Source organism: Zootoca vivipara, chromosome 1 (assembly GCF_963506605.1).
Source record: "Zootoca vivipara chromosome 1, rZooViv1.1, whole genome shotgun sequence".
NCBI classification, from domain to species: Eukaryota; Metazoa; Chordata; class Lepidosauria; order Squamata; family Lacertidae; genus Zootoca; species Zootoca vivipara.
In genome coordinates this window covers 13,793,522-13,820,491 of record NC_083276.1, presented here as the reverse complement: position 1 = coordinate 13,820,491, position 26,970 = coordinate 13,793,522, and the positions used below count along the sequence as shown (strand labels likewise).

Here is a 26,970-nt window from a genome sequence, read left to right as displayed (position 1 = left end):
ATGGGTTCAAGGGCACCAAAAGCTACACGCCAGATCACTCAGAGGGAATATGACCTTTACTATAGCTTGAATCTCATGCATCTGGACTGCAGAACCACCTACTAATTGTCTCTCCAGCCACGTTCAGGCATTCTTATGAAAACATGAGAATTCCTCCTCGCAGGAGGGTTTCTGTGTGTAATCAGTGTAACCCTCTTCAGACTTTGCAATACTTGTGCAAAGGCCTCAAGAGCAGCCCACATTCTCTTTATTCTTTATACTGTCATCGTTGTACAAAACCGTATCTTAAATGCTTTTGATCCTCACCACTGAGCTTCTTCGTTCTTTTTCATGGGTTGATCAAGGACACATACTACGGTAATACTACTCTGTCTTAGGATATCTTGGAATCGAAATGTCTAATCCATTCTCTGTGTTTTTTCAGCTGGTCCATCCGTTCCTCCAGTGGTGGCATATCCAAAAAGAAGTCAAACTAGCACTACGGACAGTGACCTCAAAGAAGAAGGTATCCAGTCTCGGAAATCTAGCAGCAGCACTGCTGGAGGAAGAGGAGTTGCTCCTGCTAGCCCTATGCTTGGGAATGCCAGCAATCCAAATAAGGCGGATATTCCTGAGCGTAAGAGAAGCTCTGCTGCACCCAATGTAAGTCATGGGATTAAAAAACAAACCAACCATAAAGAGCTTGTTTGCATGGACATCTTTCTCTTTAGTTATCTCTTTGGCTTAATGTATCAGAAGTAGTTTATGGCATAGCTAATTTACAAGGTGTCCAACCACCAACTGTTCATTGCGCATTTTGGAAGCACTGCACAATGGGCTTTGCAAAGTGCCTTTCCTAGCCCCACCCTTACCTGCCTCGCACCTGATATCAGGTGAGGGACGAGTGGGTGCGCCTTGCCTGAAATGGCCTCGTGCGTGAAGTGGAGAGGTCTGACAGCCCAGATATTTTGCCCTCAGAATTGTATCTTGGGAGAGGCTGGAATCAAGCTTCTAACTTGCACATTTCCTTGCCTTCCGACCTCACCGTGAAGGGAAGTGAGCAATGCAATGGCAGGTCTCTCATTCAGATAGTTGTGGTCCCCCCATTTCTCCCTGCAGTGGTGAGAGTTTGGGAACCATTCTGAGGCCCGGTCTTTGTATGTCCCTCGGAAAGGTCCAGGAGGGAATGTAACACCCAGAGAAGCACAGTATGTTCCTCCAGAGGGGGAGGCTCCTGAGGACAACCTTACATGTGGGATGAGTCTCAAAGATCCTTGCTTGGGGGAGGAGCCATCCTCCGATCTCCAGTTTAGCCATGCCTTCCGTTTGGAAAGGAGAGTCGTGGATGCTCAGCACACACACATGTTCCTTTGTTTTCTTTTTCTGTGTTTTTTACCTTATTTTCATTGCTTGGATTTATCTTTGAGATCTCAGCAGAAGCACCTGGAAAGTAACACCCAGAGAAGCACAGTACCGTATGTTTCTCTTAGTCTTTTCTGACTCAACCAGTCAACGCTATAAAGATATATGACAGCAAAAGTATTTTTCTTCCTTTTGAATCTGGCATAGTTCTGCGATTTCCATTGTAAATTCTGCAAGATGTCTGGGATCTTGATAAATTTGGTCAGGGGAAGTTGTTCAACAAGCCTTTGCTTGTGTCATATTGCAGGCAGTGGAAGACCCTATCCTGCCTGAATTCCCCCCCCCCTAAAACAAATAAATTACTTTCTGTCACCATATGCCCCATACCAGTTTTTAGCTAGTTGCAGTTTGTGTGTGTGTGTGCACGCGCGCATGCAAATACATGTGTCTCCGCTACTATAATGGTTATACCCGTTATATTTTCCTTTTCTGGAGTACTAAATCTTCAAAGAACATGCACAGGATAATTGAGCATGCCCCGTCTGTTTTCCTTTACACTTTTAATTAGCCTGCTTTTTATCAAAGTGTTTTGCTTAGCGCTAGGACTTAGACAGAGACAACAGCTTTTGCAAGATTTCCCTTGCCAGTGAATGCTAGACTCTGTGACCTCCTTTCTTCTTGCAGCATTCCTTGAAACTTAGAGTGGGGTGGTGGTGGTAATAGAATTGCCTGTTTCATTACTAGTCCTTATTAGTATTTACCCCACTCTTGATTCACTGCACTATTCAGGAGGGAGGGAGATCACCCCTTTCAAGCTCTCCCTGTTGCCTCTAAAGCCTTTCCCCTGATCATATGCTTTGTCTGTTTTCAGTGCTTCTTAACACTTTTTAAAAAACCATTCTGTTATCCACTAGCTCTTCTGTCATTCCTGGAAAATTGACCACCGGCTTGGGCATATCTCCACACTCTTTCTCTGTAAAGACAGAGGCAAAGTAATTATTTAACTTTCTTTGTGCTCCTGCCCCAAAACAAAATGTCATTTTTGAGTGGGCTTGTGGTTCTCTTCCTCTGTGTGTATGTGTACATATTTGAAAATGTTTTGTCCAACTCTTCTGCTCTATATCCTTTCTATTCTTTGTTTTAACTGTGTTTTCCTTCCAGCCTTGCTTTTTTGTGTTAAGTTTTTGTTCTGTTTTCTATACTTCCCAGTGAACCTAATAATAATATTTAAGAGTTGTGCCTCGACGTCTGTTAGTCTCTGAATTGTACAGTATTCTTATTTGGCACGTAGTTTAGTTGAAAAATCCTTTATTTCGGAAGAACCATAAGATGTATATTAGCTGTAAGATAACTTGGAGCCTAAGCATAATCAAATAAACCTGCTTTTTTCTAATAAGATCATGGGTGACCCTTTCTTTTCTTTTTGGAAACGGACAAATGTGTTATTTCTTTTATAGAACAACACTGCACCTGGGGCCATGACGCGGCGAAATACATATGTTTGTAGCGAAAGAACAACCGCAGACAGACACTCAGTCATTCAAAATGGGAAAGAGAGCAGGTAAGGGTATTTTAGGGGGAAAGCTTTCCATACTACAAAAATGTCAGTCAGTTTTTCTCTTTATGGTACTGTTCACCAGACCTTCATCCTGCAGGATATCAGAGAGGCGCAAAGATAATAAAAGCAAGGCAGCTACATAAATGTTAACCTGCGTTGAATTTTTTTGGGGTGCCATTTAACACTGGGAACATGTATGCAACTATTTTTCTTCTGCAAACAGTAAGCATGAACAATAGCTAAAACAGATGCGGTGAACCTTTGGCCCCTGAGAGGTTTCTGAACTACAGTGCCCATCAGCTAGAGCAGGCACCCCCAAACTTCAGCCCTCCAGATATTTTGGACTACAATTCCCATCTTCCCCAACCACTGGTCCTGTTAGCTAGGGATCATGGGAGTTGTAGGCCAAAACATCTGGAGGGCTGCAGTTTGGGGATGCCTGAGCTAGAGAATGCACCAGATAAGCTCACTACTTGACCTTAGAATTACCTTGATAAATCCTAATGATGTCCCTGAAAATAAAATGCAAAATGCATGATCCAGCCAATGTGAAGCGCTTTAAATTCAGCAGATGTCAATAGAGATTTACACTGCAACCCTATGCATGTCTATTCAGAAGTAGGTCCCACCGAGCTGAATGGAACTTATTCCTGGGTAAGATTAAATTTGACGGGATTATGCTGATGATTGTTTGTGAAGTCTGCAGTATCTATATGTAATGTTTGTATGCTTGCTTCTGTTCAAAGCTCCCACTTGAGTTTTCTTTTAGTGTTGAGGCTTTTCCTGAAGCAAAAGGAAAGGAGGACAGCACCAAATATATATAATTTCAGTTTTCAGCACTTGTCCCATGCTGAGAGATTTCTTTCCTGGCTTACAAGTCCTAAAGTAGGGTAGAGATCTAGATTCAGTATCTATGAAAGCGAAAATGACTTCTATGGAAACGAGTCAAAGCATGGAAGATGCTGGAGGTGATGGAAGAAAATTGCATGTTTTATTTCTGAAAGCACTCAGGTGTGCATTTCAGCTGCATCCACTATTGGGAAAGGCAGTAATTCATTATTTGTCTCCCGAGTAAGGAATGCTTTTGTCTTCTAGAAGAACAACATACAATATGTCATGTGTGTTGTCTACAACATGTGCTAAGTGCATTGCTGCAATAAAACGGGAATAAGACTAAGGGGTGGGTTTTTTGCCTCCAAAGAAGAAACACATGGGATATGTTCCACACTGCAGTAATTTTTTTAAGACTAATTTATTTAATAGCTATTTTGGGGTTTTTTTGCATTGAACCCAAAGAAACATCTGTGTGTATTGTTCACGTGTGAATGGCACACATGCGCACACACTCTTATGTGCTGCATTCTTAAATAATTCCATGTTTCTTTGGCATCTCACACACCACAATAAATTCCAGTTTAAACCATATTCACCTGCAAGTCTGCTAAATACTCACAGTACTGCTGCCCTGGAAACAAAGGGTTGTATCCCGTGGAGTCATCCCATTCACACAACGATATCCATTTGTGCAACAGAAATCCCCCCTCCCTGCACGACCTCCTCAGATCTGATCTAAAGGGTTTTTTTTGGGGGGGGGAAGCCTGAATACACTTTGGAAGGTGGGGGATATTTCCACTGCACAAGCAGACGTCCTTGCGCAAATAGGGCAACTTTGTCAGAAACAGCACAAAATGCATTAGTCTCTGATTTCAGGCAGCCTCTCGGTTTTCTCAGCTTGGGATTCACTGCTTTTCCCCCACCAAGCATTTTTATTTTTTTTTAAAGGCTGAGTTGTTGCTCTGCAGTGCAGTAAGACACCAGCATGGCATGAAGAAACCTTATGGGAAACAAATTAGCTCATTCTTGTGGATGACTAAATTGCCTGTCGTCTCCCACCAGGGCCTGTAATCCACTGGAGAATATGCAGCTCAGACAAAGGAGGCGTTGGCAGAAAAGAAGCAAGATGGGCAGTTCACTATGACAGCACAGTGAGAAGTAGAGTTTAAGATTCCTGGGAAGGCCTGTAGTTTCACCCACGCACCCGTGGAGGATTTTGTGTGTGCATGTTTAACGACACAACTGCTTTGAGTTGTCAGTTGTGAATATTCATATAAAATCCAGTGTGCAGAGTAGTTCAATGTAAACTGCATTGTGGCAAAGGTTAACAGAATCCTGCAGGGTAATAATTTGTGCAGGACCTGTGTGTCACACAAGACCCCTGGAATTTGATATTTCACTTTACTAGTTCCGAATCATGCACCCTTGAACCTCTCAAAAGAATGGTTTCTGCCCTGTAATTTTTCAAATTGGAAAAAAAAGTCAAAGTGGTTGAAATACAACTGATTGTGTTTGAACTGGCTTTGGCAGGTCACTAGATAGTTCAGTAACGGAGGTTATTTGGAGGAGAAAAGCCTGGTATATTTTTGTCTCTGAGGCTGTGCAAAGTAGGTCGTCTTTTCAAATTGGGCACACTTGTCATTGATTGTGTAAGCCAGAGACAGAATGTTTTATTCCAGTGAATAAGGATAGGAAGACTGGTCACTATTTGAAAGATCTGCAAATGACCACTTCCTCTACTGGCACGATTGGAAGAGCCTGCCTTTTAGACTCGCTTTTTGTCTCTGGCCACCCATAACTTTTTTGTTTCTGTAGTTCTTGGCTACCTAGAACACCTGGTGGCACTTGCTACAGTTTACATGAAGAACGATGCATATTGCTAAGGCATAAAAAACTTAAGACTGCTGGATCAGACCAAAGGCCAATATTCTTTATCGGCACCCAGATCCTAAGGGAAGCCTCGAAGTAGAGTAAAAATGCAATAGTACTGCCCTACTCATGATTCCCAGGAATGGGTATTCAGAAACATAGTACCTTTGATACTGGAGGTAATATAACCATCATGACAGTAAGAGCTGTTTGACAGTGGAGCAGACTCCAGCAGGAGGTGGTGGACTCTCCTTCCTTGAGGTTTTTAAGCAGAGGTTGGACGGCTGTCCATCATGGATGCTTTAGCTGAGATTCCTGCATTGCAGGGGGTGGGACCAGATGACCCTCAGGAAGCCTTTCATCTCTACAATTCTGTGTTTCTCTTATTCTATTACTAGTACCCATCAGTAGTTTTTTTTCTCCATGAATTTGTCCAATCCCCAAGTTGGTTGTCATCTTTCAGTAGTGAATTCCATAATTTAACTGTGCTTAAGAAGAGTCTATCCTGCTAACTAATCACCGTAAAAGGCAGTAGCTAATTTAGAACATGAACTACGAACTGGAAGTTCTTGGGTGGAATCTTAGCCACCCATGAACCTGGTGGGAAGTCCCATGCCATCCGTCCTGCTCCGCAGTTCTACACTTGTAATATGGCCCTGGGTTAACATGCCTTAGTCAGGATGTATTTTGTCCTCTGCTGTTACGGATCATAAACTATTCAACTCCTTTCTGTGACATGCTAATTAAAGAAGATTTGAGCTTTCATATCTTTTTGGAAACCATGTGCTATTCTGGGTAGCAATGGGGTGTCTGTCCGTCCCCACTATCTGAAGCCCTGCTACCTGAATTCCAACCTCCCTTCAGATGCAGGGTAGGAGGAAGGGAGCAAGAGCATTGCAGAATATGGGACTGAAGTGAGCAGTGCTTGATTGATTTTGAGTAACGCAAGAAGTGAGGGATATGTTTGCAGTTATAAAATACATTACTTGTGGGGTGTGAAGATTTGGCCGGAAACGCTTGGTCTAGTACTTTTCCCCCAAAGCGGGGAACTCCTAAACAGCATTTTCAGTCTTGTCGTAGTCTCCTTTGTCTTGCAATGGCAGGAGAAAACGGCGTAGAGGCTACAGTTGCATGTAACAGTAAGCCATAGTTTAGCAGTGTGTGTATTAAGGAACAAAGTGAATGCTAACCACAGTTCCAGTTCTGTTACTTGAACATAGACGGAAAAGCTCCCAGTCCACTCCTTGTTCTAAATGGTTTAGTTTCAGCATTACATGCAGATGTGGTCAGTGAATTCCCTTTTGACTGGAAAAACTATAGCAGATTGCAAAAATTTTTAATTGGCATAGGACAAGTATTTGCTGAGGTTTCACTACTGCAGTAGTGAAATGGCCTTGTTGTTGTTGTTGTTGTTGTTGTTGTTGTTAATTATTTATACCCCACCATTTCTCTGTTTACTCAAGGCTGCTTACAGATTAAAAACAAGAACTGTTAAAAACATAGAAAAAGCAATCATGAAAAACAGTTAAACATTGGTAAATCTAAAACTATATACATATATGAAACCTGTTTAAAACATGCAAATAATTACAGTAAGAACAGCACACGGCCAGCCATTTGTATAGTCGAAAGTAACTTAGGGAAGGAAAGAGGTTCAGAGGTAGAGTACATGTTCGCATGAACAAGATCCCAGATTGAAGCCCTTTCATCTCTAGTTAAAGGTTTTGGGTAATAGGGCTAGGCGTGAGTTCTGCTTGAGACCTTAAGAGAGATTTTTGACATTCCGAGTAGACAGTACTAAGCTAGATGGACAAACAACCTGCCTCTCAATAGAAAGGAGCTTCGTATGTTTGTGACCAGTAAGGAAATGTTCCCCTAACCCGTTGTGGACTTGACTGTGCATATGAGCATTCAGTCTAAGTTGGAAGATGTTTGTGGGAGAAAAGGTGTCCACTTTTGAGTTTGCATCTTTGTCATTGGTCCATCCTGCTATTCTTTCTGCTTCTGCCTGAACCCAACCCCCCCCCCCCTCGCAGCCTGGCTGAAATGTTCGCTTATGCAGCTAGCCCTGATACAGTTTGTACTACATCCTCCACCAATGTTCGGCTGCGATACCAGAAGTCGATGTCCATGTCGGCTTCTGTGCACGCGAAGATGATGTTACCTCCAGTAAACAATGGTGCAGATAACTTCAGGTCTATGTAAGAAATGCTGGCATTGTTGTGAAACTAACTGGCACCCATTGTTGCTTAACTCCGCGCTAAGGAAATTCTAGTTCTAGATAGTGCTAGAAATTGATGCTACCTAGAAGGTGTGTTCTCTCCCCGCCCCCCCTTTAAATTTTGGTGGTCAAGGTTGTTTGTGCTGTGATCCCTTAACGAACACCTTGAGTGTTCTTTACTGCTGTCCAAATTCATTCAGATAACGTAATATATGTTGTGATTTTGTATAGCTTCGGAAAATATTAGAATTAATATTTTCGATTAGAGTGATATTCTGGAAATCTCTTCTCAGATTATCAACATAGAAAATACTCAGTTCCTTTCTTGCAGTAGGGGTTTTCTTTTTGCCCTGCAAACCCAGGTTTTTAGATCTCCTGTTTGCTTCTAGAGTGTTTGTGGTTTTGTTTTTTTTAAATGAATCATTTATGTGCTGCAGTAATGCTACCTCTGGATTGTAATCTATAAACCTTGCTCTGTACCATATTGTAGAGGTACCTAATGCTCCTTGTAAAGATGTACAGGCAACTTTTCATTTACTTGCAATCTATTTGTGCGCAAGACCCACCCCAGGGTCTCCTCATATGGTAGAGGGCGTCCTCTTTGGGCTCCAGGGAGTGTCTCTGTGTGAGCTGGAGGGGCAGTTGACTCGTGGGGAAGCATTGATTGCTGCTGTGCTACCCCACATGTCAGCTGTTAGGCAGTGAAGCTGAGCAGCTCAACAAAGTCCTGCTGCCCCTCCGGCTCACGAGGAGACCTCTTCAGGCTCTGAGGTGGGTCTCCTCGCAAGCCATTAGAACTCTCCAGGGTGCTCCCCCATTTTATGCGATTTTGCGTATGCACACAGGAGTCTGGCCCGGAACATAAATTGGGGGGGGGGCACTACCTGTACTGTGTACTGTACAGATTTGAGTTTCTCTGGTGGAATTTTTTTAACTTAACCCGTGATCTTATTCCAGCGCTAATCCTGATCAGAGAACTCCAGTTGCTTCAACTCACAGCATTAGCAGCGCAACAACACCTGACCGTATCCGTTTTCCTAGAGGAACTGCCAGTCGCAGCACTTTCCATGGCCAGCTGAGAGAACGGCGCACGGCCACTTACAATGGACCCCCTGCATCACCCAGCCTGTCTCATGAAGCAACCCCACTTTCGCAGACGCGAAGCAGGGGCTCCACTAACCTGTTCAGTAAATTGACTTCAAAGCTGACGAGGAGGTATGTATTTTAAAAAAAAACAAACCACCATATTTGCAGCAGAAATTTGCTTGGCACAGTTATTCTCCATATCCAAGAACTTAATCTAACCATGCTGCAATTCAGCTTTTATAGGTTTAATATTCACCTTCCAAGTGGTGGGGGGTTTCAGTTGACATACATAGAACTTAGCATTTAGTATTTGCCTTTTCTTTTATCAAACCTATATACACACTTCTCCAAAAAGCAATGTGGTTGCTCTGGTGCTGCAAAGAGGATTATGGTTTGCATCGTTAATCTACAAGACCGTTTACTTAAATTGTGAGGGGCGGGAAAGCTAGTTTAAATCAACTCATCTTTAGAAGGCTAGGCATATCGAGTAGTGACCTGCAGTAATGATGAACAATGTAATTGGCTAATAACTGAAGTTTTCCCTTGGGAAGTCTAATCAACAGAAGCCCACTTCAGCCCTTTGCAAGAAGTGAGATTTTCTTTCTCGCCCACTAGCTAGTACAGGGGTCCCCAAACTTACCTCGCCGAGGGCCGGTGCCACCAGCGCCGATTGTGCTGTGGGCTGGAGCGTGCGTGCGCCCATACACATGCGCACATGCGATTTCCAGCCCACTTCCGGGTTTTCGGAACACCAGAAATAGCTTGTGCGCATGTGCATGTGCCTCCTCCGGCCCGGAAGCGTGCCAGAAATGATGCATGCGCACAAGCTATTTCCGACGCTCCGGGGACCCGGAAGTGGGCAGCCGCGCCACACCGTTAAGAGCGGGCGGCGGTGGTCACTAGGGGCCACATAAAAGAGCATTGCGGGCTTCATCCTGGCCTTCATTTGGGGAAGCCTGAGCTAGTATAAGACTAGCTGAACTTTTCAGGAATCCTGACACTTTGAAAGCTTATCTACTCTGTAGCTTCACATACTGTTGGTTAACCGCTGAGGTATACCCAGGAGAATGAGTAGTCAGTATTCCATAGAACGCCCCCTAAAACCCTAGCTTTAGACACCTCAGGATTTAGTGATTCAAAGCTTCCTAAAGAAAACAGAAGCAGATGGATAGCCTAATTGCTGGTGTGCAGGGTTGCGACTGCTAGTCCCAAAACGGGAAACTGAGAAATGTAAAATATAGTTCCAAACTTAATCACCTTTGTATTTTGCAAGTACTGTAAGCTTTCACTTGCTTATGAGTTACAACTTTGCTGTTTCCAGGACATCCTCCAGAAGCAGGAATGGCCTCATAGATATCTGTCTGTGCTCAGAAGAGTGTTCTTAACATGAGTCTCTTAGATGCAGTTTCCTATAACAGATTTATGCATACCACTAATTAACTGAAGGGTGCAGAAAGCCTTGGGGTTGAGGCTGCAGCTGGTGCAGAACCTAGCAGCTAGGTTGCTTGTGAGTGCAAACTACGGCCAGCATGTAACACCTTGTTTGTGGGATTCGCACTGGCTGCCAGTTTGCTACCAGGCCAAGTTCATGCTGCTGGTACCCACATATAAGTCCCTGTACAGCTTGGGACCCAGTTATTTGACCAACAGTGTTATACACCCAGTAGATCACTGCAGTCTGCAGGAGAGTCTTTCCTGCAAGTTCCGAAGATCTCAGAAGCCCACTCTGCAGTAACTTGGAGCAGGGCTTTTTGCGTGCCAGCCCCTTTCCTGTGCAATAACATTCCTGTCGAAATACGACAGGCACCCACTATCCGGAAAGAGTGGAAGGCATTTTCATTCCAGTAGGCTTTACCAGTAGGATAAATGGATCTTTTTCAATGTGTGTCCACTTGTTAAAGAGTTTAAATATATTTGGGTTTTTTCTATTTTTCAACTGTTTTTAATTCTGTATAAATCCCATTGGGACAGTGGTTTAGAAGGCATTAATAAATTAATTACAGTAATAGTAGTAGTAGTAGTAGTAGTAGTAGTAGTAGTAGTAGTAGTTTGGTTTCAGAGGACATCGTTTTTATGTAGAGAGCCCCAGTCCTCAGCATCTCTAACTAAAAGGGATCTCAAGTAGCAGGACTGGGAAAGAGATTGACTTGAGAAGTTCTCCAGGCTCTCAGGCCAGATGATGTGACAATGTCGAATAGCTTTTGTGTGTGCTTTGTTGTGACACAGCGCTCATTCAGGAGAAAGAGATAAACACTGAGCTGTCTTTCTGTAAGCCACTGTTGTTGGACCACTGAGATATATATTTTGCTCAGCCTGTTTCAGTTAATGTAGTTTTACCATTTAATACAGCCATATATATTTCATCCTTGTCCACCCTTCACAGATCTTGCAGCCTTTGCAGATCCAGTGTCTGTGTGTCATCTGTCATGCATTTTTTTTTGGGGGGGGGGGAGATTTCGAAGAACTCTTAGGCCTCACTACTCAGCTTCACAGGCTTTCCAAAACATTCAGAGGCTTCACTTTAGAAGCAACTTAGCTGTTTCAATTTAAAATGATTCTTGTAAGGGGATTCAAGTGTTACAGTGCCTTGCCTGGTTTGTCAGTATTTCCTTTTATACTTAAGACTCCTAAGCGATAATTGGCGCTGTAATTATTTGCTTTTCACACCTTGAATAAGCTGTTCTGTTGCATCAGCAGTTCGCAGTATTTGTGTCCTTTCACAATGTGATTATAGACTGAAGTTTTCAAACTTCCATTCTAGTTCCGCTGGAAGTTTTGTTGTCACTAATAGTTCTGCTTTAGGGGCTTCTGGCTGCTGTAGAAATTAAACATTTTCCCTGTCTGTGAGCACAAGGTCTTGCAGTCCTGTTTTTTTCCTGTGTGCATTAATTGGAAAGGGTTATGAAGTCACATTCAGCCTAAGCTCTGAGTCCTGTTCCTAGAAGATACTCTATTTCTATTCTGGGTATTGTTTTGTTTTTTGGTAACCCCAAGGGCTTTAAAAGTCACCCTTTGCACACAACGCTAAACAATGGTTTAGTGTAACTTGCTGGACAGTAGAGATTTCCTGCAAGCCTCAGGCTTGGGTACTCCATTTCCTCCTATGCAGCTGGGGAAAAGGAACTTGGTCAGAATTTAATTTAACTTTGCACAAAACCTAGTTTGCCGCACTAGACAGTTTCTTTTTAAAAAAACAAAAAGCCAACTTAAAGCCATAGGTTATGAAGTAGGCTTGTTCAGCTACAGTTTGCTTTAAACCACTCCTCCTGGTTTGTACATAACAATATCAAGTTTTATGGAAAGCAAAGCTAAACTTTGCTGAAGTTCTCCCCACTGCCCAGGAGAGGAAGAGGGGACCATGCATGCCCAACACATCTCTTACTTGCTCGTGAACATAGTACTAAACCATGTCTCTACTGTACATAGGCAACTGTAATATAATTTGCCTTTACTTGGCTATCAAATTCAGAAAGCAGAAATGATGTGAAGGATTTCTCATATGTGCAGGGGAGTGACTGGGGAAGAAAGTGTTGTATTCTCCTTAACACTGAAGATCCATCCATTCCAATAATCATCATGTATTTCCAGAGTAAATTTGAAACTGTTTCCGTATTTCATTGAGCTAGTCTTATGTGTCTCGCTTGTTGAATGGATTTTCAAATTTCATACCAACACATTTTAATTATTATTTTGGCTTAATTTCTTTTAGAAACATGTCATTCAGGTTTATCAAAAGGTAGGATTTTACTTCTATTTTCAGAACCAGCTCTTCGCAATTAACATTGAATTTGGCTTTCTAGCCTTGGTTTTTCTTTAAAACAAATTGAAACAAAACTAAACTTTCCGCTGAGAACTAAATACTCTTCACATACCCAAGATAAGTAAAGAAATTCATTAACCAATGAATAATCCCTACGGATCTCTGGCACCTGAATAATAATGAAATGCAAAGCATGTCTTATGCGCTCTACTTACTTTGATAGTACCAAAAAATAATTTTGTTCTTTATACTAATACACTTAGCATGCTTATGATTGAAAAATGATATGTTCAGTAATATTGATTAAAAGTGTAATACAAAGGTAAGTAATTCTCTACTTGCTTTATCAATCTTAATTTCAGCTTAAGAGCCATTTTAGTTTATTTGCCACTCACTGGTGATAATATATTTGGAACCTAGTCCTGGCTTTTTACTTCTTTAAAAATACAAATAATACCCTGAAGATCTATTGAGACATAGTCAGAACTATAAACACCTCTCTTGTTAGCAACATGCTTGGTTGAGTTTGCATTCATGGTTCTGGAATGGAGATACGTTTCTCAGCTGTTTGATGAAGAGAGCATTGTTAGGCAGCATTGGAGGTAAGGATCTCCACTGTTTGCTTGGTATTCACAGAAAAAGTAGAAGTAGTTACATTTAGCCTGCCACATTTGAGAACCAGCTAAACAAGAGAGCGTTTGTATGTTAAGGTAACAGTAGACCAGGCAGTTTGAAAGAAATTGAAGTGCAAGAAATGGGTACGGTTCAAGCCATCCTGCAGATATAGCATTGCGCTTGCCACACATGGCTTTTGACATGTGAATTCATAGCTTGTGGCAAGGAAGGGGAAATTGGTCGTCGTCCCCTTTCACATAGTTTTTGGTTTCTAAAAGATTAACGCACACCCCACTATGCGTACTAGTGTTGGCCAATTCAGAGTGTCTCTGCTATTCACAGCGCTGCTGGCATTAGAGAAATGGCACAGCTCAGTGGTAGAGAACTGGGCCCAAAGTAACAAAAGGAATTTCAGTAAGGGCAAAGTTAAGGTTCTGCACTGTAAGCTTTGGCGCCACAATTTAACAAGGATATTGACAAGCTGAAAAGTGTGCAGATGATGAAGGGTCTGTAAAGCGAGCCTTATGAGGAACGGTTGAAGGAATTGGGAGTCTTGAGCCTGGAAAAGAGGAGACTGAGAGGAGATATGATAGCCATCTTCAAAGAGCTTAAGGGCTGTCACATGAAGGATGAAACAATCTTGTTTTCTCCTGCTTTGGGGGTTACAAGAAAGGAGATTCCAGCTGGACATAAGGAAGATCTTTCTTGACAGTAAGAGCTGTTTGACAGTAGAACAGACTCCTTGAAAGGTTGTCGACTCTCCTTTGGAGGTTTTTAAGCAGAGGTTGGATGCTCATCTGTCTTGGATGCTTTTAGTTGAGATTCCTGTATTGCAGGGGGTTGGACATGATGACCCTTGGGTCCCTTCCAATTCTACCAGTCTATGAATCTAAGCTAAGGAACACAAAAATGGGTTTGCCCACATCTGGAGTGGAGCCTTTAATCAGGGCACAGTAGTTTTCCAGATTAAGCTAGAGTTAAAGTTTACGATCTTTGGGACACACTAATAATAGGTTACCCAACGGCAAAAAACGAGATAGAGCCCAGGCAGTTTCCGTAAAACCTGTTGCTGTATCATTGATTTTAAGTGTCTGGTTGCCTGTTTCATCAGCTGAGAGGCAGTTAAATGAACTGCAGCAGTTCCTAAAGTGTGTTGATTATTATTCAGAGCTTTGAAAGTACAAAAGTGTCGTGTGATGTCTCTAAATAGATAAAATCCTATTTTGTCCTCTAAGGCTAGGTAAGACATCTCCACAATGTCAATGCATTTTCAGATGTATGGTCACTTATGGAACTTTCATTAAAGTTGGATGGTCTCCAGTGACCACCTGTGGTTGCTCCCATGCTTTTAGGCCTTCCCCACTGCGATACCTGCTTTTTCTGTAATGGATACATAACATTTGCAGTACCCTGGTTTGTGATATGGCTGCATTGAATGTTTTATCACTTCACTTATTTATGTGCCTTTAACCTGTTCTGTTAAATATTTTGAATCCCCTGAAAGCACAACCTTAGCTGGACTGCTAGACATCCTTAATTTAATTTTGCAGTGCAAATCTGATTATTAGTGCACTTTGTCAATTCCAATAGTTAGCCAGTGCTTTGTTTACAGTACAGTAGACCTACAAATTATGGGGGGTTATGTTCTGAGGATAGTGCATAAAGCCAAAATTGTGTATCAACAAAACACATTGGGTGCTAATGGCAGGTAGGGTTGCCAAAGTCCCCCCCCCCGGATGCCCACCCCCTTTCCACTCCCTTTTTAATTTTAAAAAAATTAAGTTTTGCCAAGTGCATAATGCTGAGTGCACACAAGTTAAATGCTCATCACTTGTGGGCCTACTGCATTGCTCTTTTTAATTTTGAAATATTTATTTTGTGCCTTCCCAAAGAGTGCCAGCTGGCTAACAAAGAAGAGGAATGCAATATGTAAATAAAAAATACAATCTGCCAGTCAAATTAGAGTCGAAACAAAATTTAAAAATTCCTTCCGGAGGCACCTTAGAGACCAACTACGGTATGTTTGTTATTGGTATGGGCTTTCGTGTGCAAGTGTGCATGCACACGAGCTCATACCAATAACAAACTTAGTTGGTCTCTAAGGTGCTACTGGAAGGGATATTTTTATTTTGTTTCGACTACGGCAGGACAACATGGCTACCTACCTGTAACTCAAATTACAGTGAAACACAAAGGTATCATCATAACAGGGCACCAAAGGTATTGTTATAACAGGGCAGCAAAACCATCAGGATAGGATAACAAGATCAGTCAAAAAACAAAGTTCACTAAAACCCCTTCCACCACCATCCTAAGGATGTCCACCTGCTTGTGCAATGGAAACCCACTTGCATGGATTTTGATTTTTCTTCACCGGTCAGCAGGACCCCTAACCTTCTAGAGGACATCTGGGGGGGGGGGGTTGCAGGGACAAGAGAAAAGGAAGCTCAAGTAGATGCTCACTCTCACTAGGTTGGCTTTCACCCTGTATGGCCCCAAATTCTTTTTAAATGTGACATTCACTTTTTGAATTCTTCAAGAATCCTTTTTATTTCATGCATGCAAAGGAATAATTGTATAGGTGAATCAACCACAACTGAATTATCAGATGAATTTCATGCTTCATTTCTTGAAGCCATCCTGTTTGTGCAACTGGCAAGTGTCTCATGAAAGCCATATGTCAGGCATCCCCAAACTGCGGCCCTCCAGATGTTTTGGCCTACAACTCCCATGATCCCTAGCTAACAGGACCATCGGTCGGGGAAGATGGGAATTGTAGTCCAAAAGTTTGGGGATGCCTACCATATGTTCTTCTGGGGCCTCATTGCAAATATTTATGTGCCATGAATTCTGTCATTCTAAGAACATCTCAGTCACTCTTAATCAAGTGGACAGGGAAGGGCCTTAGCTCAGTGACGGATAATCTGCTTTGCATGTGGAAGGTCCCAGGTTCTATCGCTGGCACCTCCTGACACCCATCTGAATCCTGGAGAGGTGCTGCTGCCATTTGGTATAAATAATACTGAGCTGAATGGGCCAGCAGTCTGACTCAGTAAAAGGCAACCTCCTACATTTCTGTGATAGGGTGCTTAATTTTTATCTTGAAGCATGTTCCATTTTTGCCGTTACAAAAAGATTTTGAACTAACAGTTGGTGCATTTACTTGTACAAATTCCCTTTACAGTGGTACCTCGCAAGACAAATGCCTCGCACAATGAAAAACTTGCAAGACGAAAGCGTTTTGCAATCTTTTTGTTGCCTCGCAAGACGATTTTTCTATGGCCGTGCTTCGCAAGACGATTTTCTTTTGCTTTTTTTTCCGCTTTGATTTGTTTACATTGGAAAACCGCAAGATGAAATTTTCGCAATACAAAACAACTCTCGGAACGAATTAATTTCATCTTGCGAGGCACCACTGTATATAACTGGATTGACAAACCAATGGATTGTGGGATAAGATGGCAATTCAGTATCTTACTGGATTCTGACTATTTCCGGAATACCTCAACTTTCTCCATGCATTCGTATTGCCATTCAGAAAGTTTATTCTGTGTTCTTACACTCCATTAGAGTTCAGTAGCTCTATTGCTCCAATGTGAAGTAGTCAGTGAAGCTCATTTGGAGATTGCAGCCAAATTCAACATACCACATAGTCGTTTAAATCCCTTGAATCCGAGTTTGTTCCAGTTGCTTTCTGTGCAGTGGTGGAGCAAATGGAATAGAAGAGAATCCCTTGCAGATTCTTTCCTCCGTTCAGCATGTTTTGCTGCACAGATGAAACTACAAATTGCAGAGATGAGCAGTAAACTTTTTACAGAGGTGTGGATATACTGCAATTTGCTGGATTTATAGCCTGCTTATTGTGAATATCCCTGTGCAGAAATTTTTGCAGAACTTCTGCCTTCCAAGCTAATCAAAAGTCTGTATCAAATTAACACAAAACCCTACAGAGGGCAACAAGGGTGGGACTGAAAGGGTTGGGGTAAGGTCTGTGTGTAAAGCATTTCCCTCCCTTCTAAGTGCTTTCAGTTCAGCATTTGTGATCAAAGCTAAGGTGTTAAATGGAGCAGAACAAACAGTGTATAGGAAGGATTTCCCACTCTTCTGTTGCATACCTACCCAACTGCTGAAAATCATATCTATCGACAGAAGTTGGTTTTAAAGAAGGTCTTCACATTTTCTTCCCACCATTCTCTGCAGCAGTTCAAAAGTGCCTTGCACTATTTCTGTTTATTTCTAAAGGTTTATTCTTGACAGGTAAGACAGAGGAATGCTAAGTGAGTTCTAGCTGGAAACTCTCTTAATATAGGAGAAGCAGTTACCAGCCAATCATGAGATTCGTCCATTTATATATAAACAGAGAGATGACAGGCTGGACAGTCCTGAAAATAAATTTTGATGGGCCTTGTCTGGTATACCGGAACTGAATTTCTAGTGTTTGTAATTTATTCTTCCTGCCTGCCTAACAGTTATGTGAGCAGCCCAATGCTTAATCGAGCACCATTGTTGCAAGTCCTTTCTGTTGTCACCAGAATCTTCTTTTGAGGATCACACATAGCTGTCTTCTTGTAGATCAATGTACAGCCCTAATAGCAAACGTTTGAGGCTTCCAAATATATTTTATTTGGACAAAGGCATGTTTGATATTCTGAGTCTACTAATCATTTGAATGTTTAAAGCCAAGCATCTAATTGCAAATGTAAATTGTTAAGTGAGATGTTGCTATGCAGTGTTCTGCCAACTTTTATCCATACTAGTGTAAGATTTGTCTTCTCTTTCCTGCTTTCTTTGTGCTTCGGCATTGTTTCATTGAGGCTCCCAACTGAATATGAGAGGAACGGGAGATATGAGGGCTCAAGGTGAGGGCAACTATTTTTTGCTTAAAATGTTAACCTTAGATGTTTTACACTCTTTCCCTCCCCTCCCCTCCTTCAAGGGATGTAAGCAGTAGGACACTGGTGGTGGTATCTGTCAAGCTTAACGAAAATGTAAAACTAAGATTGCCTCCTATACTCAAAGCTGTGATTAAATCACTTATATTACATGACTCTGACTTTTCATGTATATACCCTGACAAAAAATCTAGCCTCTCAGAGCTATGCAATGACTATTAGATTGTAGCTGAGAGAGCCAGCAGATTACAGGACAGTTCAAAAAAGAGACTTCTCCAATTGGCCTGAAATTGTCATTGAAAACTCTCTGCCATTGTCAAGTAGAGAATGGGAAAATATAAGAAGAAATGTTTTTGCCTACAGTAGAAGGCTTTTCTTTTTTATTATTACCTTTTAGCACAAAGGCCAGATTCATGTGACTAAGAATTAATCACAGAAATGTCTATAAGAGAGCCTTGGTTTTGAAAGGTGGGCTCGTTTTCCTACATAAGTTCTAGGATTTCATTAACAGATATGAAAACCTGGATTGAATTATGCTGAGATCCTGTTAGAAAGACTCAAATACTGGATTGCGGAATAAAGTGCTGCTCCTTTCTTTGGACACTACTTGAAACAATTAACCAGCAGCATTCATTCTATAGCTGCTGGTCTTGCTTGCTGCTTTCACTAGATCACCAAGTTTGATAGTACGCTTCGATTCTAATCACCGTAGTTGAACATTTTCCCGTCACTTACAATCCCTTCCAGTTTTGTCTGCAGAGTTTATTCATTTTAAAATAAAAGTAGAGGTTAATTCTATGATCCTTCCTGGAACTAAACTTAAAGGGCAGTTTTTCAACCATAGTTACTTGAATGTGATAGTTTTTTGAAAAACTGCTCTCAACTTGTAGGAAAGTGGGAAGTCAGTCTGAAAGTCCTCATCTGCTTCCAGCAAAGATGGGGGGAAGGGGTCCTAAGGGATCACATGTAATTGATTGTTGTTGTTTAGTCGTTTAGTCGTGTCCGACTCTTCGTGACCCCATGGACCATAGCACGCCAGGCACTCCTGTCTTGCACTGCCTCCCGCAGTTTGGTCAAACTCATGTAATTGATAGTGCCCCGCATTGGGAAGAGTTAAATTGTGACACGCAGAGTTCTGCATTAAAAGTCCCCAGCACCACAGCCGAACTCAAATTCTACATTTGGTGTATTATGCATATTTGGCACTCCATGATGATGGGAAGTGGAAGATTATTTGGAGCAGAGAGAACCAGTGTCCTGGGAAAGGTTGCATCACACCCACACATGTGACTTCTCTTTTTCACATCTCCCCCTCCGAAACCTGTTTTTGTAAGGGGGGGGGAGGAAACCTTAGAGGAGAGCGACACGTATTTTCATATGACACTTCGTTGGCTTTAGCTCTATTGGGCTTACCCCCTAATTCAGATGTTGCTAGGCACTAACGGGATCTTTTAATCGCAACGGGGCTTGGTAAGCAGTTGCCAAGAGAGCATGCTTAATAATGCATGCTGCAAAGTCTTATTACTAACATAATGGCTTTCACTGACATAACAACTCGGAAAGGAAATGGGCTCATCTGGTTATGAATACTAAGGCTTTGTTTCCTTTCAGCCGCAACGTGTCCGTTGACCAGAAGGATGACAACAAAGAAGCCAAGCCCCGTTCGCTACGATTCACCTGGAGCATGAAGACCACCAGCTCCATGGACCCTAACGATATGATGAGGGAAATCCGAAAGGTCCTGGATGCCAATAACTGTGACTATGAACAGAGGGAGCGTTTCTTGCTTTTCTGTGTCCATGGAGACGGCCACGCAGAGAACCTCGTGCAGTGGGAGATGGAGGTGTGTAAGCTGCCAAGACTGTCGCTGAACGGAGTTCGCTTCAAAAGGATATCGGGAACATCCATAGCTTTTAAAAACATTGCTTCCAAAATTGCCAATGAATTAAAGCTGTAATGGGAAGAGCAATCAAGTTTGTAAATTTAAAAGTAGCAAGTTTCAAGTGGATTTTTTTTGGTTTTGTTTTGAGAACACCAATGGAAATGTATAGAATAATATTTAGGGCAATAATTTCTGCATCTTCTGAATCATGATATTAAAACTGTTGAGACAAGCTGCTGAGCTGGGAGGGAGAATTGGACTTTTTATATATATACATATATATATATATATATATATGCACTACAGCATTAAAGTTGCCTACTATGTAAAATATTATTCCCTTCTGCTTTATTTCCATTGCTCCGATTCTTGGCGAACAATCTGAAACACACAAATATATACATTTGAATATTCCTCTTGTTTGTGTGGATGTGTGAATGTACCGTATGTGTGTATAATTATAATATAAAAAGTATTATATGTAAACCATTTAAAGCATTAGAGCTGTACTGGTACCTCTTTTTTGGGCTAATTTTGGTGCTATAATTGAAATGGCCAAGATGGAGACACTTAAGAATACGTTAAACAAAGCTAACGAGTTCACCAGTAAATGCAGGCTTTGCCATTCACTGCTGTGTTTAAGAATAGTATGAAGGGTTTGGGTTTGTGGTTGTGAACAGTATTCCTGTGGTTTCTTATTTGCTCTCATGAGGTAACTTAAAACTCGTGTTATTTTTTCCCCTTTTTCTCAAGTCTTGCAATCTTCCTCCCACCTATTTATTATTATTTAAGTCTGGAATCAAAATTAAAACTACACCTTTGTGATAATTAAAACTGTGGGGAAATGCTTCAAGTTTTTATTTTTTCCTTGCTAAGCAAAAGTTGAGCATTTTATCTTCTTGATCTTTTCTCCTCAAGGTTTTTACTAGAACAAATTGCAATTTTTTTTGGTCATTTTATTTTGGGCCACTTTGCTCTTGCATTGCTCCTGTTCACTCCAGTGGGGCTGGTTCAGGGAACTTTCCTGGGGAATTGTGCACGTAACGTCTCCTTTTTAACACAGATGGGCAGTATCCAGCCCTCCCCTTCTGCTACCGCAAGACAATTGTACTAGCAGAACAGAACTTTCCCCACCTCTCCTCTGTAGTCCCCACCCTCGAAATCAGCTCTGGAAGGTTGGGGAAGCCTCCCAAAGAGATCTGGGGGCCATGCGCAGAGATAGGAGAGGAAATGGAATAGCCACTGTTCCAGAGGAATTCCACTGGCACTGTTAAGTTGAGGTAGAAATGTGTTTATCAGCAGACTTACTGGAACAGTCCCGTGTTGGGGGTTATCCAGTGGTGGCTTTGTGTTATAGAAGCTCTTTCATTAGCACAAGGCAAGGCACCCCGATTTCATCAGCCAATTGCAGTCCTCTATACCAGTGGTCCTCAACCTTGGGCCTCCAGATGTTTTTGGCCTACAACTCCCATGATCACTAGCTAGCAGGACCAGTGGTCAGGGATGATGGGAATTGTAGTCTCAAAACATCTGGAGGCCCAAGGTTGAGGACCACTGCTCTATACCATAACCCGTACTATTCAGGGGTTTCCCCCAGTGTTAGAAACTGAGATATGAAAGCTAGGAGCTAAATGGCACCTTAAAGCTAGGTTATGGGCGCAACAACAGAATGGCACGCTTTTTTAAATAAGAAGAATACAAAGCTGAAAATGAATGAATTGCAGCTAAAACATTGTGTTCATTTTTCGCATGATCTAGTCCTTCCCCTGCCCGCCCACCCTAATATTCTTAAGAGAGTCTCTTCTCCAGTCTTCAGAGAGTAGCTGGAAAGTGAGGCAGGAAAAGGTCCTCCTTTCCTTCCACTCTGCAGTTTTAATCTGAAATCTTAGGGCGGAGGACTGAGTCCAGAAAAGGCTCACACTAATGAAGTTCCCTGTCACAAGATGAGCCTAAAGCAATGGGAGTTTCGAACACTGGCTCCCCCAACCCTCAGGAGGAGCTTTTGGGGGACAAGGTTGGAGGGACCAGAAAAAAAATCAGTACCCTTCCTTACACAAGCAGAAGCATCTCTGCTAGCAGAAAGTCACCGTGGGATAGAACCCATTTTCTATAGGACAGAAGCCAGCCAAGAATGGACAAGAGTGGGAGAACTCTTGAATTCCAGTTAATGGGAGAATTGTCCCATGATTAAAATGCTGACTGCCTTGACCATTAATGCTGGCCATGGGGGAGGAGGAGGATTACCAGTGGTTGCAAAAATAAGTGAGGAAAGTACTTTCTCTCCCTGTCAATTTTTCTATTCTAAATTAGCCTTCCGCAACCCTCCAGATACTTTGGACTCCCATCAGTTCCAGCCAGAATGTTTAATGATAAAGGAAGTTTGTAGATGTAGGGGTTTTTTGCTGGAAGCTGCCCAGAGTGCCTGGGGCAACCCAGTCAAGTGGGTAAGGTATGGAAATTATCTATCTATCTATCTATGTATGTATCTATCTATCTAGCACAAAACAACTGGAGGGGTACCAGTTTGTTCTAAATCTACCTAATAGCGGCCAGGGCAAAAGCCAGTAGCTACTCTTCCTTCGCAAACTGTTAACTGTTGTATACAGGAGATTTTGTCCTTAAAGCAAAAAAAAAAAGTGATTAAAAGAGGGCTGCCACTTTGCCTGCCAATGTAAAGGCGGTTGCGGTGCTTTTCTTGATACATATCTAAACTATTAAAAAAAGATTCTGCACATGCGGACCCAGACACAAACACCAAGCATATTCTGAGACTTAGAAGCAACTGGAACAAATCTGTATGCTCACAGAATCTGGGGGTTTGCAAGCTTTGTATCTGAAACTTTTTCAGTTCCATTGCATCAGGAAAAGGGACAGCGTGAGACCGCAGTTGTAAGGTTGTCGGTATGAACTGTCACGCTGAGTAGCTAAGTCTGGTTCCTGGGCCTTTGTCCATACCTCTCTTTTCTTAGTCATTACCAAAGAATTGCACACCATCTGTGAAATCATCACCACTGGAAACCTTTAATCAAAATAATTTTTTAAAAAACCCTGCTGGGATCACTGCATTGCAGAGTATATTTTATGATTTGCATTGTATAGATTCTCCATATCTGTTGGTCTTAAGAACCCAGAAGTGACCAACCTTTTCTATGAGACAATGCTTCTAGCGACAGTTACCAAAATGGATATGTCTTCTTTGAATGAAAGCACAGATTAGCATCATCTTCTTCGCTCTTCTGGTTATGTGAAATGTCCTTCAAGAGCTAGATTTAATACAGGCTTAATTACCTAACGTAATTTTCACATGAGTCCTCTTTAGTGCTTGTGGCCCCCAGTCCAGCAAAGCACAAGCGTGAAAAGAGCTTTATTTTACATTACTTTTAAAACGTACTTCATGCACCCATCTTGAGTTCGGCCTAGGAGGCCAATACTGAATGTTTCACATCCAATTTCACATCTGTGTAAAACTTCCTTGCAAACATGCTATACTAGTTAAAAGGGACGCAAATGACACTGTGGTCTAAACCACTGAGCCTCTTGGGCTTGCTGATTGGAAGGTCAGCAGTTCGAATCCCCATGACGGAGTGAGCTCCCATTGCTCTGTCCCAGCTCCTGCCAACCTAGCAGTTCGAAAGCTCACCAGTGCAAGTAGATAAATAGGTACGGCTGCGACGGGAAGGTAAATGGCATTTCCGTGTGCTCTGGTTTTCGTCACGGTGTTCCGTTGCGCCAGAAGCAGTTTTGTCATGCTGGTCACATGACCCAGAAAGCTGTCTGAGGACAAATGCTGGCTCCCTCAGCCTGAAAGAAAGATGAGCGCCACGCCCCATAGTCACCTTTGACTGGACTCTTTTACCTATTGGTTAAAAACATCCTAATGCAGCCTTGGTGTTCTCTGTAATCAACTCCAGTTGCTGGTGGCTGAGATAAAGGTTATCGTTACTGTAAAAGAAAGTATAAAATGTCTGATTTTTTTTAAACTGCTTGCTACCGTATGTATAGATATTTGATTGTTGAACAAAAGTATTTTCTGTTACTTGTGTTTTGGGTCTTGCTCTCTCTCTCTCTGTCTCTCTCTCTCTCTCTCTCTCACACACACACACACACACACAGAGAGAGAGAGAGAGAGAGAGAGAGAGAATTAGAATAGAATAGAAAATAGAATAGTATAGTATAGTATAGTATACAGGGGACGACAGAGGACGAGATGGTTGAACATGAGTTTGACCAAACTGCGGGAGGCAGTGCAAGACAGGCGTGCCTGGCGTGCTATGGTCCATGGGGTCACAAACAGTCGGACACGACTAAACTAAACAACAACAACAGTATTGTATAGTATAGTATACAGTGGTACCTCGGGTTACAAACGCTTCAGGTTACAAACGCTTCAGGTTACAAACTCCACAAACCCAGAAATAGTACCTCAGGTTAAAAACTTTGCTTCAGGATGAGAACAGAAATCGTGCTCCGCGACAGCAGCAGGAGGCCCCATTAGCTAAAGTGGTGCTTCACGTTAAGAACAGTTTCAGGTTAAGAACGGACCTCCGGAAGGAATTAAGTTCTTAACCAGAGGTACCACTAGTACAGTATAGTGCAGGCATGTCCAACAGGTAGATCGTGATCTACCGGTAGATCACTGGACGTCTGTGGTAGCTTAACAACTTTTACCTAAACCCCAAAAAACCAGGGCTCTCCTCTCTAATAAAAGCTCAAGAACTTTGACCTGAACGCAAAAAAGGGGGTAGATCACTGCCAGTTTTTAACTCTCTGAGTAGACCGCGGTCTCTTGGGAGTTGGCCACCCCTGGTATAGTGTATTGGCCAAGTATCGACCATACTTTGAATTTTGCTTCGACTACATTGCAGTGTAAAGAAAAAACATACCTCATACAAACACTGTTCCTCTCACAGCGAAAAGACCCCATACCACCAACTGGCCTCCCTTCCGCCCACAACTACAGATTCAACAATTTGATGGCACAAGGAAAAAAGCTATTCCTGTGTCTAGACGTTTTTGTATATAGAGTCCTGTCCTGACGTCCGGATGGGAGTAAATCAAACTTACCGTACATTGCAGGGGATTGATCGGGGCGGGCGGGTGTGGGGGACTCTCTGGTCCTGAATGGGGTAACTGTGCCCCTGAATGAGCAGGTGCGCAGCCTGGGAGTCATTTTGGACTCACAGCTGTCCATTGAGGCGCAGGTCAATTCTGTGTCCAGGGCAGCTGTCTACCAGCTCCATCTGGTACGCAGGCTGAAACCCTACCTGCCGTGGACTATCTTGCCAGAGTGGTGCATGCTCTGGTTATCTCCCGCTTGGACTACTGCAATGTGCTCTATATGAAGGTGACCCGGAAACTACAACTAATCTAGAATGCGGCAGCTAGACTGGTGACTGGGAGCGGCCGCCAAGACCACATAACACCAGTCTTGAAAGACCTACATTGGCTCCCAGTACATTTCCGAGCACTATTCAAAGTGTTGGTGCCCTAAACGGCCTTAGCCCAGTATACCTGAAGGAGCATCTCCACCCCCATTGTTCAACCCGGACACAGAAATCCAGCGCTGAGGACCTTCTCGCCGTTCCCTCACTGCGAAAAGTGAGGTTACAGGGAACCAAGCAGAGGGCCTTCTTGGTAGTGGCGCCCGCCCTGTGGAATGCCCTCCCATCAGATGCCAAGGAGATAAAGAACTACAAGACTTTTGGAAGACATCTGAAGGCAGCCCTTTATTGGGAAGTTTTTAATGACTGATGTTTTAATGTATTTTTAATCTTTTGTTGGAAGCTGCCCAGAGTGACTGGGGAAACCCAGCCAGATGGGTGGGGTATATTATTATTATTATTATTATTAATCCTCAGGGTCCCTTCCAACTCTACAATTCTGTGACTTGCAGAAGCTGATTCTTCTGCTGTGCTTTGCATATAGATCTATCTAATGTTGTTTCCAACAGCATAGCTTAGACAAACTGAAGTCTCGGGCAAGGGCAAATTGAACAACCTTTTCTACTAAAGTTTCTGTTTCACACTCAAGAGATAAACCTCTTAGAGCTCAATAGGACTTGCTCCCGGGGAAGTGTGTACGGGATTGCTACCTAAAAATTTCATCTGAAACTCTGAATTTCCAAGCTGTGTGACCACCGAGTATCCTCAAATTTACCTGCATATGGATCAACAATGGCAAGGAACTTCCCCTGCAGGGGTTCTGTAAATGTGTGTGGTGTGTGTTTTTCATTTGGGGGGCAAGGGCTTTCCAACCCCAGCTCCTGCCCCATGCATGCAGAGGAAGCAGCTCAACCATCAGCAATCTTAACGCCCTCCATGCTAGTTGGTGGCTGGTGGAGGTTGTTATCTAGATGCCAATGAAAGGTTTGGTGGTGGTGGTTATCTAGATCACCCAGAGGGCACCAGGTTGGTGAAGTGCCTTCAGCATGCAGGGCTCTGGGCAGAAAAAATCAGCACAGAAGGGTTTTCCTGAGGGCAGGAAGCTCTGGGGAACATTGCTTGCTCTTAGGAGGCACATGGATTCTCTGCAGTACAAAGTGGCTGTGTTGACAGTTTCTCTGGAAACCAAAGCACTGGCCGTTCCGAGTCCAGCAGCTTAATGTCACAACCACAGAGCAGTTTGTTCACTGCTGAATGCCACCAAGCAATCACACAATAGCAAGTGTGGCCTTTAGCATTTGGCCGGATTTGGTCACACATTTCTTTGAAACCATTGGGACCCAGTGCCGCCTCCCCCGCCCCCCAGTGATGGAACACACAGGGTCTTTATTCATATCGAGCTGCTAGGAAGAGTGAAGCCATCTCTTCCCTCTGTCCATTTTGGGTGGGAGGGGGAGAGAATTTACTGCAGTTAAATTGCCATTTTAATTTTACAAACTGTCTTCATCTGCCCACGTTTAACAAGGTAGGG

General features: G+C 42.7%; 1 protein-coding gene across 5 annotated transcripts in view; it reads left to right on the top strand.

Annotated features, from left to right (window-relative positions):
* The window catches only part of MARK3 (microtubule affinity regulating kinase 3), a 67,189-nt gene extending 46,297 nt beyond the window's left edge, over nt 1-20,892 (top strand). For 2 of the 5 annotated variants that reach the window (XM_035105337.2, XM_035105356.2), the window contains 6 exons: nt 425-642; nt 2,799-2,902; nt 8,781-9,038; nt 12,619-12,645; nt 18,099-18,143; nt 19,788-20,892. In XM_035105337.2, coding sequence (XP_034961228.1) covers nt 425-642; nt 2,799-2,902; nt 8,781-9,038; nt 12,619-12,645; nt 18,099-18,143; nt 19,788-20,133 — 998 coding nt within the window. In that variant the 3' untranslated portion in view covers nt 20,134-20,892. The remainder of the gene's footprint in view (nt 1-424; nt 643-2,798; nt 2,903-8,780; nt 9,039-12,618; nt 12,646-18,098; nt 18,144-19,787) is intronic. The other 3 variants (XM_035105347.2, XM_035105365.2, XM_035105375.2) reach the window with 3 other exon arrangements.
* The last annotated feature ends 6,078 nt before the right edge of the window (nt 20,893-26,970 follow it).